Consider the following 16,350-nt stretch of genomic DNA (forward strand, 5'->3'; position numbering starts at 1 on the left):
AGCAGAGCATGAAATGCATCTGAACAAATCATTAAATTCCCATTCTTTTAATATTATCAGTCTGAGGCTTGGATGAGTGTGGGTAGAGATTGTTGGGCGCTGCATTTTGAATTTGTGTTTATATCGATAGGCTGCTCATTTAGAAGAAGGCAGTTCTCTGGAGTGTGCCCTAAAGGAGTTTGTCTGGTGCTTTTCTTTTCTTTTATAATGCTTAAGATGCTTTTATAAGACTCTGCGTGAGGCTTGGTAGAGACAATTTCAGATGAGAAGTGCTCTATGAAGTGAATTGCTGCACCATTTGTCCATCCAAATCCTCTCTGTAATGTGTACTCGCCTTTTCCACCTGGCTCTCCAACTCTTGTGCAATCATATTTTTCGAATATTCCACGCTTCCTCTCGTCTTGGAATGAAGTTGAGATAGAAATGTTTCTAAGCAATGCTCTAGCCATGTGCAATGCCATTTCTCGCTCATCTATGCGTTCGAGGAAAAATGTCATGATGTGAACAAGTGGAGGCCAAACATTCGGATAGTCCCACTGCAAGGGACTGTTCTTGTATGCAGGCCCACTCACAGGCATTCCTCCCTCGTTTCCAAATATCTCATGTGCAAACTTATCCAGGATGTCATAAACAGTTGTGTCTGCATCTGCTGGTGGGTTTATGCCATAACACATTGGAATAAGGTTCGAAGCATAGAATCCTGTTGATGTGTGCATCTTGTCTTCTATGTCGTAATCATTCCAGACGCCTTCCTCACTGTTCCAAAGCACGCTGTTGATTGCCTTTAACCGCCTTGTGCTCATTTCTTTGAATCGTGCAGCCTCCGATGAGTCAGTTCCTTGTGTGATTTCAAATAGCTTTGAAATAATTAGCTCGTTTGCATACATGATGGCATTGAGATCAACGGGGATTCGCTTGGATGTTCGGATTGATGCAGGGTCTGATTTATCCTTAAGCCATCTTGATGAAAAATCCCATCCGGACTCTGATGCAGACTTGATGTCGGTGTATGTTTCGCTTTCAGTTCTTCTTGTTCCTCGATCCTCGCGATTGTTTTCTTGTGTAAGCTGCTTATCTTCTCTATATGATTCAGGGCGTGGTGTACTGGAGCTTACTTTGTATATGTTGAGCAAGTGCTTTCCATCAACATCGATTTCAGTCGATCTATTTGCCATGAAGAAAGAATGTTCCTCAATGGCTGCTTCAAGGCCTGCAATCATAATATGCTTGATGTCATCCCATGCTATATTCCTATACAGAGCAAAAAGCATCATTGGAAAGTATGGAGGCTGTGTTCTGTTCAGGTAGTATGAGCGGAGTCCATTCGGAATGTATCCGTGTTTTCTGATCAGCCCGATAAAGTTCTCAACCATTCCAATTGCAGTCTTATTCATTCCATTATTGAGTAGTCCTTCAAGTATCCAGTATGTGTCCCAATAATAGCATTCTCGGAACCTGTCTCCAGGGATGATGAATGGATTGTCAACTTTGAGCATTGTTGAGTAGTAGCCTTGCTTTATTTTATTCTGGACAACATATATGTCTTTCCATGCTTCGTTTAGCTTTTTAGAAAGACTCAACAAGTTTTCAAGTAGTTCATTGTTATCTGTGCTATTTGAACGTGCATCCTCGAGCTTTTTAATGTATGAAGGCGCATTACAAAACGGCTCATCGTTGATTCCGTTGTCTATGACGAATCTGAAATCCTCATGTGATTTTGAAGATACTTTATCGACAAACTGCCAGAAATCCTGCTCTGTTTCAAACTTTTCATTTATAATCATTTCATCAATGCGCTCTGCAGGAAACAAAAACAGCCTGTCAACAAGTGTTTTGCTGTCTTTGGTAATGTTAAAATCAAATGACGCATCAAGCAGTTTGTTACTCACAGACACGCCATATGAGTTCGTGTTATTCTCTGTTGCAAATTGTTTTGTATCTACGATGCTGTGATTGTATTCGTTTTCTGCATCATCATTGATATTTGTATTTGCACGCATAAACTCATTTGAATATGTATTATGCATATATTTCTCGTGATTTGCATTACTCAAGCCAACTGGATATGTGTCAGTGGCCATGCTGGACAATTCCATGTTGCATTTAGATTTAGACATGTAGTGCAGAATACACGTACCAATACGAGCAAAGGAAAGTACTGTAAGTGTCAACAAGAGCCCCATTCATATGTAAACAATGCATCCTGTAAAATCCAAACTTATTTAAGGTTCTGATAAATATCAGGGTGGCTACACAATCGTATGAACATCTACAGGTTTGTATTTATTCGGAGTTCATGCGTAGCCCCGAAATGATTGAAACGCTGTTGATTGTGACCTGCATTCTCAGCTATGCATTTGTTGTGTACCTGAAGCTCAGGGAGTTGAGGAAACTATCGAAAAAGCCATCTGAAACCTATCTTAAGCTTGCAAGCATTGAGCAGATAGAAAAGACAAAGGAGTATAACAGAGATAAACAAATTATGTCTATATTTGAGCTTTCTGTTATGCTTGTGAAGGACATATACTTTATATGGAATAAGGTTATACCTGAAATGTACAACATGTATATGATTGACAAGTGGTATTGGGACATATCGTTTGTGATAGGATACATGTATGTGCAGAAGATGTTTGAGGTTCCGTTTGAACTGGTTTCGACATTCTATATAGAAGCAAAACATGGATTCAACAAGACTACGGTGGTTGAGTTTTTCAAGGATATTGTCAAGACGATGATGGTGATGAGCGTTATCATTGGGCCTTTTTCGTATGTGGTTCTGACTATTATCAGAAGATACTATGAGAGATCGTTTTACATTTACCTGTGGGTGGCGGTGGCAGTTTTCCAGATTGTGCTGGTTGTTGTGTATCCGATTGTGATACAGCCATTGTTCAACAAGTTTGAGGAGATGAAGGATTCTGAGTTGAAGACAAAGATAACGAAGCTTGCAGACAGAGTGGGATTCCGTGCAAACAAGATACTGGTTATGGATGCGTCACTCCGATCGGGACATTCGAATGCATATTTTGTTGGGATAATGAAGGAGAAGCGGGTTGTTATATATGACACTCTGTTGACCCAGGTCGATGAGGAAGAGATTCTTGCGATTCTGTGCCATGAGTTTGGGCATTGGAAGCATGGACACACATTGAAGATGATTTCGTTTGGGCTTCTGGTGCAGCTGCTGTATTTATATTTGCTGAATGTTCTCTTAAGGTACCAGGATAAGCATGGAATGGTTGGTGTTGAGATGCCACTGATAATACGGTGCCTGTATTTTTTGACGTGTATTTCTGCAATGAGTGTTCCGATTGACATACTGGGAAACTGTGTGTCAAGGTACTTTGAGCGGCAGGCAGACAGGTTTGCAGTAGCGCTTGGATATGGCAAGGAGCTGCGTTCTGGACTTCTGAAGCTGTATGAGAAGAACAATGGAAACATGGATCCTGACCACTTGTATGCAGCAGTGGTTTACAGGCATCCTACAGTGATTGAGAGAATCAGGCTGATTGATGGTGAGATGAATAAATCCAAGTGATTGTATGGTTGTATGTAATGTATATTAATGGCGAACTAATATTGTAGTTGCATGATTGTATTATAAATATTAATGCTCTGATTGTATGATTGCATGTAAATGATGAATTAATATTCATGATTGTATTATATGAATACTAATGCTCTGATTGCATGTTATTTTATATGAGTCCAAGTTTACTACCGTGTTTGTATATGGAGGGAGAAGAGGATCTGATGCATTCTATAAAACTTGCAGTTGAATCACTTTACAAAGCAGCTTCTCTAAAAAATATGAAGTCTCGGTACACATATAAGAGAATCTCATCAGAGCTTGCGGTGCTTGGAAGGCCACTGAGCAACATTGATGATTTAAGATCGATAAAGAATGTGGGAAGCAAGACAATCGATGCAATACGGAGATTTATTGATTCCAAGGCAATAAATGATGTAAAATGCATTGATATGCATCAAGATGGCTCTGATTTAAATTCTTTGAATGCGCATGAAGTATTAAAATATACAGAGGCCGATAAGAGCATATGTGAGAGTAATTACATGAGTAAGAACATTAAAAAACGAGACATGAGTGCAAAGAAGAGCCGAGTGTATATTCCTGGATACAGAACGGGCGGATATGCGATTCTAAAGGCATTGTGGATGAAGGAGGGAAGCACTAAGCATGGAATTGCACATATTGGCAAGCATTACTGCGACATTGAGTTTGATTTTGCAAGTAGATATTCAGCATGGACATCGATGAAGATGTTGATTAATAGAAGACTGGTGTATAAGGAAGGTAAGTCGAGATTTTATCTGACGAATGAAGGCAAAATATTATGTACAACAATGTTTGCAAATACATCGATTGTGGAGGATGTGGAGGATAGTGTTATTCTTGTTGTGGACACTCGTGAGATCAAGAGCAAGAAGAGCAGGTCTTTTTTCCAGGAATACTTTGAGTCCAAGAGTGTGCGTTATGAGACAAGAGTGCTTGAGGTTGGAGACTTTATTTGGATTTGTAACGAAAAGTTGTGTGGATGCATTATTGAAAGGAAGCGAGGAAGTGACTTTGTAAGCAGCATTGCAGATGGAAGGCTGAAAGAACAGAAAAACAGACTGATGAATAGCGGAATAAGACGGGTTTTCTATCTTGTTGAAGGTCTTAGAGATAGTCACATGAAGAGTGTGGGAAAGAGAACGGTGATGTCACAACTGATGTCAACAAAGCTTGAAGAGTTTACTGTGATTGAGACACAGGATATCATGGATACGTGTTTGGTTATCTGTGAGATTGATGCGCAGATACGAAGAAATGCACAGAAGATCGAATGTTGGAAAAGCAAGTTAGACGATATATCAGATGAAAGTGAAGAAGATGAGCTTGAGATTAGTTATGGAAGTTTTATTGAAAACAATACAAAGGCAGGCCGAAAAGGACCTGTACACTTTCTGTATATGGCATTGCTGTCAATAAGAGGCATAAGTCACCAGAAAGCAAGTGCAATTGCAAATCACTATATGTCTATTGAAGAAATTGCAAGACGCTTGAGTGATGCAAGTGGTGTTGAAGAGCTCCGCATGATTGAGATTGATGGAAAGAAGATGACGAGCAGAAATGTTGAGAATGTGATTGAGTATTTTGTAAGAGAATAGTAATTATTGTAGATATTTTTGGTCCTGAATGAGTGAGATCAGTGAGAAGCTGAAGGGATTGAAGTTTATGCAAAAAGCGCATAAAAAAAAGGATGAGGAGCGTGAGATTTCGTTTTCAACGCACTTTTGCAAGGGAGGAGTCTTGAGCTATAATGGAAGCAAGCAGAAGATGAGTGATGGTGATGGACAGAAGAAACCAAAGAATCATTGATGCAAAGAGGAGAGAATGGAAGAATATGTGTTTATTGAGAAGTGCAAAGCCCTTTGATGAATGAGGAAGGAGTGAACATCAAGGAACTGATTAACGCAAGGTTTCAGAATCCGAAGTTTGTGTATGATGGCAAGAGGATGCGAGTGTTACAGGAAAGAAAAGTCGTGGATTATACATCTGGGATATGCACACAGAGGAACAAGCGATGGATTGAGCCACTGCTTGTCAGCACAGGATTTGACTTGTCAGCACAGATTCTGAACTTGAAGTCGCCTGAACTGTGCTACAATGATGTTTCAAGCTTGATTACCACGAAGATTGAGCATGTGAGTGTGAACAAAGTGAAATGTCCGGTGAATGTTGTGAAGTGGACGCCTGACGGGAGAAGACTGATGAGTGGAACAGCCACAGGTGAGTTTACACTATGGAATGGATATGGATGTAACTTTGAAACGATTCTGCAGGCTCACGAGTCTCCGGTACGGGGGATGTGCTGGTCTCCATCAGGGTCTTTTTTGATATCTTCTGACAACTTTGGAATAATAAAGTACTGGCACCCGTCGATGAACAACATTCAGATTATCCAGGGACACACAGAGGCGGTTCGAGATCTTTCATTTTCTCACAACGACAGCAAGTTCTGCTCTGCATCTGACGACTCTACAATAAAGATCTGGGATTCAATTGAGGCGAAGGAGGAGTCTGTTCTCAAAGGACACAACTGGGACGTGAGAGCAGCACAATGGCATAGGTATAAGTCACTAATAGCAAGTGCAGGAAAGGACAATCTTGTCAAGATGTGGGATCCACGGATTGCTGAGGAGCTGTGCACGCTACATCATCACAAGAACACCATACTTGCACTGAAGTGGATGGGAGATGAGAACTATCTCCTCACGGGAGGAAAAGATCAGGTAATCAAGATGATTGATATCAGGACGATGACTGATGTGTTTACATATAAGAACCACAAGAAGGAGGTTACATCGATAGGCATACATCCGAGGATTCCAGATGTGTTTGTGAGTGGGGGGACAGAAGGAGGGATATACTTCTGGCAGGCATATAATCAAGAGCCGCTGGAAATAATTGATGAGGGGCACGAAGGGACTGTCTGGTCTTTGGAGTATCATCCTGTGGGACATATGCTGGCTTCTGGATCGGTGGACCAAAGCGTCAGGTTCTGGGTTCGTCCAAGGCCTGATGAGAATGTAGAGCCTACTAACGGAGGAATGGCAGATACAGAAAGAATGGCCTACAATGAGGAAACAATACCTGGACTGTGATGAAAGATGGCTGTGATGAGAGTCTTTATGCGATTGATGAGTATGATTAAAGAGATAAGATTTTGTTTATTGACTATGCTTATATGTGGTTACAATTTGGAAACAAAAACAATCCTGATGGCTGATGATGTGCAGTATGACTTTGCTATTCTCGGGACTGGGCTTGTTGAATGTGCAATGGGATGCATTCTTGCAGAGAACAACAAGAAGGTGATTCTTATCGATAGGAATGCAATTTATGGAGCTGACTATGCGACGTTGAGATACAGGGAGCTTGTGTCGCACTTTGGAGGCGATGAGGTTATTCCAGAGCTGAAGGTGTATGACAATGAGTTTTGTGTAGATCTTACGCCAAAGCTGTTTCTGGCAGGCAGTAAAATGCTGAGGATGCTTGTTGATCATGGGATTGATGAATATCTGGAGTTCTGCAGGATTACAGGATCATTTTTGTGGAAGGGGAAGCTGTATTCAGTCCCCACGAGTGAGACACAGTCGATGACTACTGGAATGATAGGGATATGGCAGAAGCCAAAGGTAATGAGGTTTTTCTGGAATGTCAGGGAGTATGCAAAGGCAGCAATGAAGGGAGCAGGATACAAATTCAAGGCGACAATGAGGGAAGAGTTCAAGGAGTATGGATTGAATGAGGAATCCATGGAGCTGATTGGACATGGGATAGCACTTAATTTGGATGACTCGTATCTTGATAGAAGCCCAAAGGAGACGTTTGATAAGATACTAACATATATCAAGTCTATAGTGTGTTATGAAAATGCAATGGAATCTCCTTATCTGTATCCAAGATATGGGCTTTCTGAGATTGCACAAGGGTTTGCAAGAAGCTGCTGCATGAAGGGAGGGGAAATTATGATTAATGCGGAGGTGCTGAGTGTGGATGAAGGCAGTGGAGAAATAGTTGTGCGTGAGCCTGTTAATAAGGAGATGCTGAGGATTAGGGCAAAGAAGATTATTTCTGATCAGTCATACTTCGCAAGAAGTACGGTTGAGTATGAGATTATTCGGGCGATATGCATAATCCGAGGGGAGCCTTGTGAAGTGACGAGAGGAACGTCTTCATCCCAGATAATTTTTCTGAAGGGAGAGATGAGGAGGATGAACGATATTTTTGTGGTGATTCTTGGGAGTGATGAAAAGGCCACGCCCGATGGATACAAGGTTGCGATAATCAGCACAGTGAAGGAGACGAATGATCCTGCGAGGGAGATTAAGATGGTTGTTGGTAAGTTAGGTGATGTTGTTAAGACATTTGTGGAGGTGAAGCCGGTATATAAGACGGAGGACACTGAAAATGTGATATTTACAAAGGGAGTGAATGAATCGCCACATTTTGAAGATGTGTATGATGAAATTGAGGAGATATGCAGGAAGCTGAATATCAGCAGTGCAAGATGATGGGAAGTGATGAAATGAATTAAAATGATTAGTGAAGCCCTTATGGAGATACGAGTAGGAGTGGTGAGGGGGGCTGTATCGTCATGTCACCTGAAGGATGTAAAGTCATCGGTGCTGTGCATGATTTTTCTTGAGCAGAAGAATGAAGTTGATGCGCAGGTGGAGGTGAAATTTTCTGAAGGAGTACCTGAGCATACACGTTTACCGATCAGATCTACTATTGAGAGTCTATTTTGTGTGAAGAGCAGATCTACGCGAATAAGAGTTGTTTTGCATGTGATACGAAGTGGAGATGATGTATTCTGCAGTCTTATTAACTCTTTTTCTGTATGTGTGGCATTTTCAGGACTTGGGGTGGTTGATACTGTGTGTTCGAGCATGCTGCGCGTGAATGGAACTGAAGTTGAGGGAGATAATGGCACTTGGATTCATGTTGTGTATATGATCCACAAGAAAAGGATCATGCAGGTGTATTTTGAAGGCATGGTAGATGTAGAGAGGTTTGGTAATGCAGCAGAGAAACTTGTTTCTGAGTGTGATAAGAAAGGCGAGGATCTAAAAGCGAAGATAGAACAGATTGTAGAGGGTAGTGTAGGATCGTAAGTGTGAATTGCATGTGAAGAAAGATTGGTCTTGATTGAAATCTAAGAGTAGATGAGACCCTTGGAATGGAAGATCCGAGCCAAATAACTAATGAATGCAATGGAAAGAAGATATTTGTGGTTGTTGGAATGGCAGGCAGTGGAAAGACAACATTTTGTCAGCGGTTATATTCATGGATTTCACAAGAGGGATGTAGCATTGACAAATGCACTGGACTGAACTCTAGGATATATTCGGTAAATCTTGATCCAGCGGTGGTCAACTCGAAGATGCCTCTGAGCCTTGATATACGGGATGTGGTTGATTACCATGAGGTGATGGAGAAATATAATTTAGGGCCTAATGGAGGAATTACGACGTGCCTGAATTTGTTTATGCTTGATATTGGAAAGTATTTGAGCGAGATGAATGCGGATTATGTGATTGTGGATACTCCTGGACAGATTGAAGCGTTTACATGGTCTTCACCGGGATATGTGCTGGTTGAAGCGCTAAAGAGTGTTGGAGAGGTTGTGATTGTGTATGTGGTTGATTCTGTGGCGTCCCACAGGCCTGCGGTTTTTATGTCGAATATGATGTATGCAGCGTCGCTGATGTGCAGATATGAAAGCGATGTGCTGTGTGTATTCAATAAGAAGGACCTGGAAGGAAGTGAAAGATTGAATGAATGGATCCGAGACTATGAGAAGTTCCAGCAGTGCTTGGACGACGAGGACATGTTTTCGCCGATACTTGGGTCGATGGCATTGCATTTTGAAGAGTTCTACAATACAGTTAAGACAGTTTCTGTGTCTTCATATACTGGCGATGGAAGAAGCGATTTTTTTGATGCTGTAGGCATAAACACAACTATTTGATTAGTAAGAGAATGAGTAATAAATATTTGAGGTGATTTGTATGTTAAGTGATATATTCAATGGAATGTGAATGATATATCAAGATAATGTTAAGTGATACGCCAGTAAGATCTTAAATGATATATTTAACTGAATATGAGATTAGAAGAAGCCAAATTATTGCGAGTGAGATCCCCAAGGGAATGAAAGTGAAAGATAGAAGAAACATGATGAAGATGAAGATATCTGAGAATAAACAGAGGAAGCAGAATGAAAAGATTGGGTACATGAATGTTCATGGGCCGTATGTTGTTGTTTCTGTTGTTTGCCTTGGAGGTGATTGCACAAGATGGTTTGATGGATATACAGGAGGAAAGCCAAGAGGACTGTACTATTCTGAGCAATACAAAATGAATTTCTTGCTACAAATGACTGAGGGAGTGGATGACTTTGGACTGGGATACATGTGCAGATCGAGTGACGTAGTTATTTTTTTTATTGATTCTGAGCAAGTCGATGAGGAAAGACTGAAAGTGGTCAAGAAGCACATGCCAAGCGGCTTGATATGTGTATCGAATACATGTCTACGGGCAACAGCAAGAAAGCTTGCGAAGAAGCACTTTCCTGATGAGAAGATAGTTGGGGTTGAGGGGATATTTGAGGCATTAGGAAAGATGAAGATTAGGAATGCATCAGTGTGTAGGCGACCATATTTAGTTCCGAGTAATGTGTATTGGGAGCAAGGGATTCTGCATGTTGAAGGGTTGCTGAAGCAGGGGTTTGTAAGTAATAAAGTGATTGTTAATGGGATGCACGAAATGGAGATTATAGAGTTAATGGCTGATAGGAAGTATACTGGAAGTGAGCTAAGTGTGAGCATTGGAGCTGAAGATATTGGATGTTCAGCAGGTGCTTTAGAATGTGATGGTGAGTATGAATACGAAAGAATGGATGTGATAAGTGATGGAGAATGCAGCGATAATGAGGAGTTATCTGAAGTGTCTGAGATAGACAGTACTGGATCTGAATGTACAATGGATGAAGATCCTGAGGAAGTAGATGAATTTCCATCGTTAATTGAGAAATATGCAGGATACCGTGGAATAAGAAATATTGCGACGTGTGACTTTAAGTCTTGTGTGTTTCCAGAGCATTATAAGGAGCTTATGTTTTTTGATGACTTTAAGAAGGCAGAAAAACTGGTTGTTGGGAAGAGAAGTGTGATGCCAGATATCCAAATGGTCAAGATGAAGCTCAAGGGCGACGGAATACCATTTGGAGATGTCAGTGTTGTGTTTGGACGCTATGAGTATGAAAACAGAAAGACGATACATAATTTTTATTTTGATGGAAAGGAGGCATTAATGGAGGAAAAGATGACGGTTGATCTTGGACACATGGTGGTTGATGTTAAGCCTATGCTGACGAAGAATTTAAATCAGAGAGTGTTTAAGAGGCAGGAAGAGCTTGGGTGCGGTGTTATCAGCTTTGTGGGGCCGATTGTGTTTAACCTGGCACGGATTCTAATATACAGGAAGAGTGTGCTGGGAGAATTATCTGGACGAACACTTGTGGCGATAGGAACCAATGGATTTACAGCCGATAGGATTGTGTTTGATGAGGAGACGATTAGAGGAATACCTATTAAAATAAATAAGAGGTATAGCGTGATAAAGAGGATGTTTAGCAGCAAGGATGAGGTGATGTACTTCAGGAACATTCAGCTGAGGGTAGAAGGACAGAAGACGACTGGGTTTATAAAGAAGCCCATAGGAACAAAAGGGCTGTTTAAAGGGTATTTTACGCAGCCTCTGCGACCAGGATGCAAGGTAACGATGTCCTTGTACAAAAGGGCGTTTTTAGAGAATGAATAAAATGATGGTTTATGCGATTGTAAATGCAAGATTTAGATTCCCTGGATGAAGACATATATCAAGGAGAAGCGACTTGGAGAAGGGACGTATGCAGTGATATATCTTGCGTATGAAGGGAATATGCAAGAAAAGCGGTTTATTAGTACTGGAGACAGGAAGAGCAATGTTCCTGTTGCAATAAAGAAGATAAAGATCAATAAGTATTCGCAGGGCCATGAAATAAGTGCGATCCGAGAGATCAAATCGCTTAGAAGAGTGGAGTGTAGATATGTTGTACAGCTTTTGGATGTGTTTGTGCAGGATAAGTCTGTTCATATGGTTCTTGAGTATGTTGAGACGAATCTTGAGAATGTGATAAAGAATCCGAGTAAGATCATAATGCCTGGGGATATCAAAGCATGGATGCTGATGGTGCTGAGGGGAGTGTATGAATGTCATAGACTGTTTATTATTCATCGAGATATCAAGCCAAACAACATACTTATTGCATCTGATGGGACGGCAAAGCTTGCGGATTTTGGATTGAGCAGGTCAATAGGAAATGGCATGACGCCTCAGGCGGTTACAAGGTGGTATCGAGCGCCTGAGCTTCTTATGGGGGCGAAGGAGTATGGGTACTGTGTAGACATGTGGTCTGTTGGATGTGTGTTTGCGGAGCTGTTTCTGAGGATTCCGATGTTTGCGGGAGAAACAGACATTGGACAGCTTGATATGATATTCAGAGCGTTAGGAACGCCTTCAGAGATGAGTTGGAAGGGAGTGTCAATGCTACCTGGATTTCTTGAATTTCCAAAATATAATAGAACACCGCTTGGCTCGTTATTTTCTGCAGTGTCTTCTGATGCCTTAGATTTGCTAGAGAGTCTTCTTACGCTTGATCCATCTAAGAGGATTAGCAGCGATAAGGCGATTAAGCACAAATACTTCAGAGAGATGCCTGCACCTACACCTATTGGAAGATTGCCTGTTTGATCATATGAATACTTAATGTTATTACAAAATATTTTGTTTATATCAATTCTTAATGTTTAATGTTATTACAAGAACATTTCTGGATCATATCGATGTTTCTTAATGTTAGTGCAAGAGTATTTGCTTTATTGTATTGACGCTTAATGTTAATGCAAAACATTTTCTTGATTATGCCAAGTTCACTACAAGAGTGTTTACTATGAAATGATACGGAGAAAAGCAATGCCTTGCACATCATTGATATGAAAAACACAAAACCCTTCGTAAATACAAATGAACTTGAGAGATTCCATGTCTGAAGCAACACAACAAACAAGCAGTCCATTTCCAAGAGCGTTTGAGGAACGAAAGAAGCAGAAGATGAAGATTCCCGATCTTCCGCATGAACTGGAGAAGGACCAGGCAGCGTTTGTGTCGTTTGACACGATGACACAACCTCCACCACTGAGCACAACAAATTGTTTTATAAGCGAGACGAACAATACAGATCCTAATCTTGTAAGGTCTACTATGTATGTTCTTCCGAAAAACTCTGATACTTTTGACCTGATGGAGATTCCACTTGGGATAGTTGTGAATCCGTTCTGCAGGAAGGCGATGCCTACTGAGCTGAACAAATCGAAGGCTGTGAGATGTATGGAATGCCAGAGCTATGCAAATGCTTTTTCAGTGGTAGAAGCGAATTTTTTCTACTGCAATATCTGCAACACAAAGAATTGCCTGAAAGAAAGGATTTGTGAGGAAATAACTAGGTACTCGACAATTGAGTATGTTGAGAAAGAAGTAGTAAAGGATAACAGAGTGATTGACTGTGGAGGTATTGTATCTGAAGGACTGTTTCGAACGAAGACAGTATGTGGACCTGCTTTTTTGATTGGGATTGATAGTACATCGCCAATGTTGGTTGAACATTCACTGAATGGAATCAAAAGATTAATTGATGATGAGAATTTTAGGTTTTTATTCAGAAAGGTGGGTATTATTTTGTTGAGTGATAGAATATCTCTTCTGAAGGCAAGTAAAGGAACGGTGGTCGAGGTAAAACTGTCTGATAAGCAGCACCTTCCTTTTATTTCACCGGAGTTTTTAATGGACGTTCAGGATGAACAGTTAATGATAAATGTGATGGAATATCTTAAGAGTATACCAAACAATGGAGCAAGCAAAAAAGGAGGTATTTCTGATTGCCTGAGTATAGCTATTTCGATGGCTGGATATTGCAGGGGATCGAAGATGGCGCTGTTTACGAATTCACAGGAGAAGATTGATAGTGAGATGATAGTTAAGCAGTTTATAGAGATAGGATGTTCATTGAATGTATTTTGTACTGAGAAGACACAGCTGGCACAGGTTTGTATTTCTAGTACTGGAAGGACTTATTTGTACGTGCCTGAGACTCTTGCTAAGTTAGAGGATGACTTGATTGGCCTTGGAAGCATGAAGAGCTCGTATAAAGTATCTGTTGAGACGAAGACGTCAGATTCATTAAGAAAACTGATGTTCTATGGAAACACGAAGTTTGAACATCTTGGATTCCAGGAGTTTTCACAGATGGACGACAGCACGACGTTTGCACAGACATTTACATTGAGTGAGTCGCTCCAAAGCATCCACCGAGTGTATGCGCAAGTGGTGGTGAGCTTCTATGGGTTTGATGGGTCAAGAAGGGTTTTGGTGCTTAATACATCATTTGGAGTGTCTTCAAAGATATCTGATGTGTATGCAAACCTGAGTTTTGACACGCTGGCATGCATATATGCAAAGTACATGGCAATGGATGCTGATGGTTTCAAGACGAATAGCAAAAAAGTCGAGGAGATTATGAGCAAGTCGTTAAAGTTTTACAGAAGTAGCTGCTGCAAAGAGGCATCGAGCTCACAGTTTGTATTGCCTGAATCTATAAAGTTGATTCCACTGATGTATCAATCGATGCTGAAGAACAGGTATTTTTTGAATGAAAAGAATGCAGAGAATATGGCAATGATAACAGGGTTTACTGTTGAGCAGAATCTCCGTTTCTTCTATCCTCGGATGTTTACTTTTACCGACTTCTATATGGACAACAGTCTAGAGAAAGTGAAAGGACTGCGCCTTACATCTGAATCTCTCAGTTCTGAAGAGATCTATGTCCTTGACAACTCGCAAAAGTTGTATGTTTATATTGGAAAGGAGGTGGACACCACATTGAAAAAGGCAATATTTACAGAAGGCACTGAGGAGAGTGGAGTGCTGCATAAGATGATTGATGAGTTTTATTCGCATTACGATTGTGAATTACCAGTGATTTTTATTGAGGAAGGGAAAGGAGGTGTAGAGATTGAGTTTATTGGGTATCTTACTGAGGACAAAATGAATAACATTGTTTCATACCCAGATTATATCTGTGAACTCCACTTCAAAGTTAAGAATGCATGAAATACACATTAAAGCAAACATTATAAGCGAATACTTTATTTTAAATAGGCCATTATACTTCTTCCTCACACTCAGCAGGCTCTCGCATGAATGCAGCATGCAACAAGACCAGTATTCCTGTGAATGCAGAGATCGCAAGAAGCCCTATGCTTGCCTCCTTGAATATGATCAGTATGATCAGTATGATAACACTTCCAGCAATGCATATTGATCTTCGCTCTATCTCCACTTCAAGAATCACAAGCTTTGTTCTGCAGAAGTACATCATTGCTGCAACACATGCCAAGACAGTAAGCAGCTCTGGGTGTATCAGAACATGTAGCGCAACCATTATAAGTCCAATAAATCCATATTGGTATTGGTACTTATCCAAGTTATGCAGAATGTTCTTTTTAGTATCTTCGATGTCACTTGGGACTGCTGCATTTCTTACATCTATGAACTCTCGCAATACTTGTCGATTTGTGGCGTTGCTGAATCCAGTCTTTGCTTGCTCTATTCCTCCTTGCATTATTCTAGGGTCCGACGCGTTACAATCTCTTTTTGTTCTTGCTTGTTTCGGAAATGATCGATCAAAGAAACATTGTGTAAACAACCAATCTTCATTGCATGTTACAAACACTTGGTAGCCAATCAAATCTTTACCCAGACCATATCTGCAACATCAAGCATATTTGTGCATGTATCTATTGGCATCATGAAAACATCGTTCATCTTGCGACTTTTTATCCTTAGCCACGTGCCATCGCTCTTTTCAACAAATTCCATTCCAAATCCTTTCACTATCTCCAGGTATATTTCATTGAATGATGGCCTATTCATGTTTCTAATCTTTTCTTCTGCTTCTTGTATTTTCTTATCGGTCTCTATAATACTTGCTCGGAGTTTTTCATTTTCATCTTCCAGCTCAACTATTTTCTTTGCAAGTCTTAGCTTCTCGGTATTGAGCTCTGCGAATGTATCATTTTTCTTAGTTAGCGCATACGAGTACTTCCTGACTTCAGACTCCAGCTGCATGTTTTTCTTCCTAAACAGCTGCATGTTTTCCTGCAATGTCTTTGTCACACTTTCTATCTTGTGTCTACCTTCCTTCATTTGTAAGCTTAGAGCCGCAAGAACCTGCTTTTCGACTGGATTCTTGAATTTACCAATGAGTTCGTTCAAGAGTGTCTTTGCTTCATCCATGTTTGGGTACGGTAAAAATTTCAGGTATGCATGTGAGCAGAGCCTGACAGGCAAGCACAATGCCAATGAAAATAAATGCAAAAATAACAACTGTATATAATATATAGTAATATGAATATACAGAATAACAACAACAGTACATAGTATAACATACACAATAAGGTAATAAAACATTAGTACAAAATACACAGTAAAACACATAACATAATCAACAACACACAACATACACCATTTAGAATTCACACTAAACCGCCAAATGCTTTGTAAATCATATAGTGAGGTTGGATGGCCGAGTGGTCTAAGGCGCTGGCTTAAGGTGCCAGTCTCTTCGGAGGCGCGAGTTCGAACCTCGCTCCAGCCATTTTGCAACAAATCTAATT

At 40.5% G+C, this 16,350-nt stretch overlaps 13 protein-coding genes and 1 non-coding gene across 14 annotated transcripts; 11 read left to right on the forward strand and 3 right to left on the reverse strand.

Annotated features, from left to right (window-relative positions):
- Positions 1–56: 56 nt before the first annotated feature.
- Positions 57–2,027, reverse strand: M896_021330 (trehalase; the record flags this gene model as incomplete). The annotated part of the gene is made up of 1 exon (XM_014708851.1): positions 57–2,027. One exon carries the CDS (start codon positions 2,025–2,027, stop codon positions 57–59), a length of 1,971 nt encoding a protein of 656 aa, XP_014564337.1.
- A 284-nt stretch (positions 2,028–2,311) lies between these two features.
- On the forward strand, positions 2,312–3,541 carry M896_021340 (peptidase M48 domain-containing protein; the record flags this gene model as incomplete). Its single annotated transcript, XM_014708852.1, has 1 exon — positions 2,312–3,541. The coding sequence occupies one exon, from the start codon at positions 2,312–2,314 to the stop codon at positions 3,539–3,541; it is 1,230 nt and encodes a 409-aa protein (XP_014564338.1).
- A 164-nt stretch (positions 3,542–3,705) lies between these two features.
- On the forward strand, positions 3,706–5,175 carry M896_021350 (uncharacterized protein; the record flags this gene model as incomplete). The annotated part of the gene is made up of 1 exon (XM_014708853.1): positions 3,706–5,175. One exon carries the CDS (start codon positions 3,706–3,708, stop codon positions 5,173–5,175), a length of 1,470 nt encoding a protein of 489 aa, XP_014564339.1.
- A 28-nt stretch (positions 5,176–5,203) lies between these two features.
- On the forward strand, positions 5,204–5,386 carry M896_021360 (uncharacterized protein; the record flags this gene model as incomplete). Its single annotated transcript, XM_014708854.1, has 1 exon — positions 5,204–5,386. The coding sequence occupies one exon, from the start codon at positions 5,204–5,206 to the stop codon at positions 5,384–5,386; it is 183 nt and encodes a 60-aa protein (XP_014564340.1).
- A 56-nt stretch (positions 5,387–5,442) lies between these two features.
- On the forward strand, positions 5,443–6,672 carry M896_021370 (uncharacterized protein; the record flags this gene model as incomplete). Its single annotated transcript, XM_014708855.1, has 1 exon — positions 5,443–6,672. One exon carries the CDS (start codon positions 5,443–5,445, stop codon positions 6,670–6,672), a length of 1,230 nt encoding a protein of 409 aa, XP_014564341.1.
- A 117-nt stretch (positions 6,673–6,789) lies between these two features.
- On the forward strand, positions 6,790–8,085 carry M896_021380 (subunit A of RAB protein geranylgeranyltransferase; the record flags this gene model as incomplete). Its single annotated transcript, XM_014708856.1, has 1 exon — positions 6,790–8,085. One exon carries the CDS (start codon positions 6,790–6,792, stop codon positions 8,083–8,085), a length of 1,296 nt encoding a protein of 431 aa, XP_014564342.1.
- A 42-nt stretch (positions 8,086–8,127) lies between these two features.
- Positions 8,128–8,688, forward strand: M896_021390 (uncharacterized protein; the record flags this gene model as incomplete). The annotated part of the gene is made up of 1 exon (XM_014708857.1): positions 8,128–8,688. One exon carries the CDS (start codon positions 8,128–8,130, stop codon positions 8,686–8,688), a length of 561 nt encoding a protein of 186 aa, XP_014564343.1.
- Positions 8,689–8,753: 65 nt separating this feature from the next.
- On the forward strand, positions 8,754–9,545 carry M896_021400 (uncharacterized protein; the record flags this gene model as incomplete). Its single annotated transcript, XM_014708858.1, has 1 exon — positions 8,754–9,545. One exon carries the CDS (start codon positions 8,754–8,756, stop codon positions 9,543–9,545), a length of 792 nt encoding a protein of 263 aa, XP_014564344.1.
- Positions 9,546–9,727: 182 nt separating this feature from the next.
- Positions 9,728–11,398, forward strand: M896_021410 (uncharacterized protein; the record flags this gene model as incomplete). The annotated part of the gene is made up of 1 exon (XM_014708859.1): positions 9,728–11,398. One exon carries the CDS (start codon positions 9,728–9,730, stop codon positions 11,396–11,398), a length of 1,671 nt encoding a protein of 556 aa, XP_014564345.1.
- A 45-nt stretch (positions 11,399–11,443) lies between these two features.
- On the forward strand, positions 11,444–12,370 carry M896_021420 (serine/threonine kinase; the record flags this gene model as incomplete). The annotated part of the gene is made up of 1 exon (XM_014708860.1): positions 11,444–12,370. One exon carries the CDS (start codon positions 11,444–11,446, stop codon positions 12,368–12,370), a length of 927 nt encoding a protein of 308 aa, XP_014564346.1.
- Positions 12,371–12,643: 273 nt separating this feature from the next.
- M896_021430 (Sec23 domain-containing protein) lies at positions 12,644–14,785 on the forward strand (the record flags this gene model as incomplete). Its single annotated transcript, XM_014708861.1, has 1 exon — positions 12,644–14,785. The coding sequence occupies one exon, from the start codon at positions 12,644–12,646 to the stop codon at positions 14,783–14,785; it is 2,142 nt and encodes a 713-aa protein (XP_014564347.1).
- A 52-nt stretch (positions 14,786–14,837) lies between these two features.
- Positions 14,838–15,296, reverse strand: M896_021440 (prenylated RAB acceptor 1; the record flags this gene model as incomplete). Its single annotated transcript, XM_014708862.1, has 1 exon — positions 14,838–15,296. One exon carries the CDS (start codon positions 15,294–15,296, stop codon positions 14,838–14,840), a length of 459 nt encoding a protein of 152 aa, XP_014564348.1.
- A 122-nt stretch (positions 15,297–15,418) lies between these two features.
- M896_021450 (uncharacterized protein) lies at positions 15,419–15,970 on the reverse strand (the record flags this gene model as incomplete). Its single annotated transcript, XM_014708863.1, has 1 exon — positions 15,419–15,970. The coding sequence occupies one exon, from the start codon at positions 15,968–15,970 to the stop codon at positions 15,419–15,421; it is 552 nt and encodes a 183-aa protein (XP_014564349.1).
- A 279-nt stretch (positions 15,971–16,249) lies between these two features.
- M896_021460 lies at positions 16,250–16,331 on the forward strand. Its single transcript has one exon. It is a non-coding gene; the product is annotated as a tRNA-Leu (tRNA).
- Positions 16,332–16,350: the final 19 nt, after the last annotated feature.

Source organism: Ordospora colligata, assembly GCF_000803265.1.
Source record: "Ordospora colligata OC4 chromosome Unknown contig_02, whole genome shotgun sequence".
Lineage (NCBI taxonomy): Eukaryota > Fungi > Microsporidia > Ordosporidae > Ordospora > Ordospora colligata.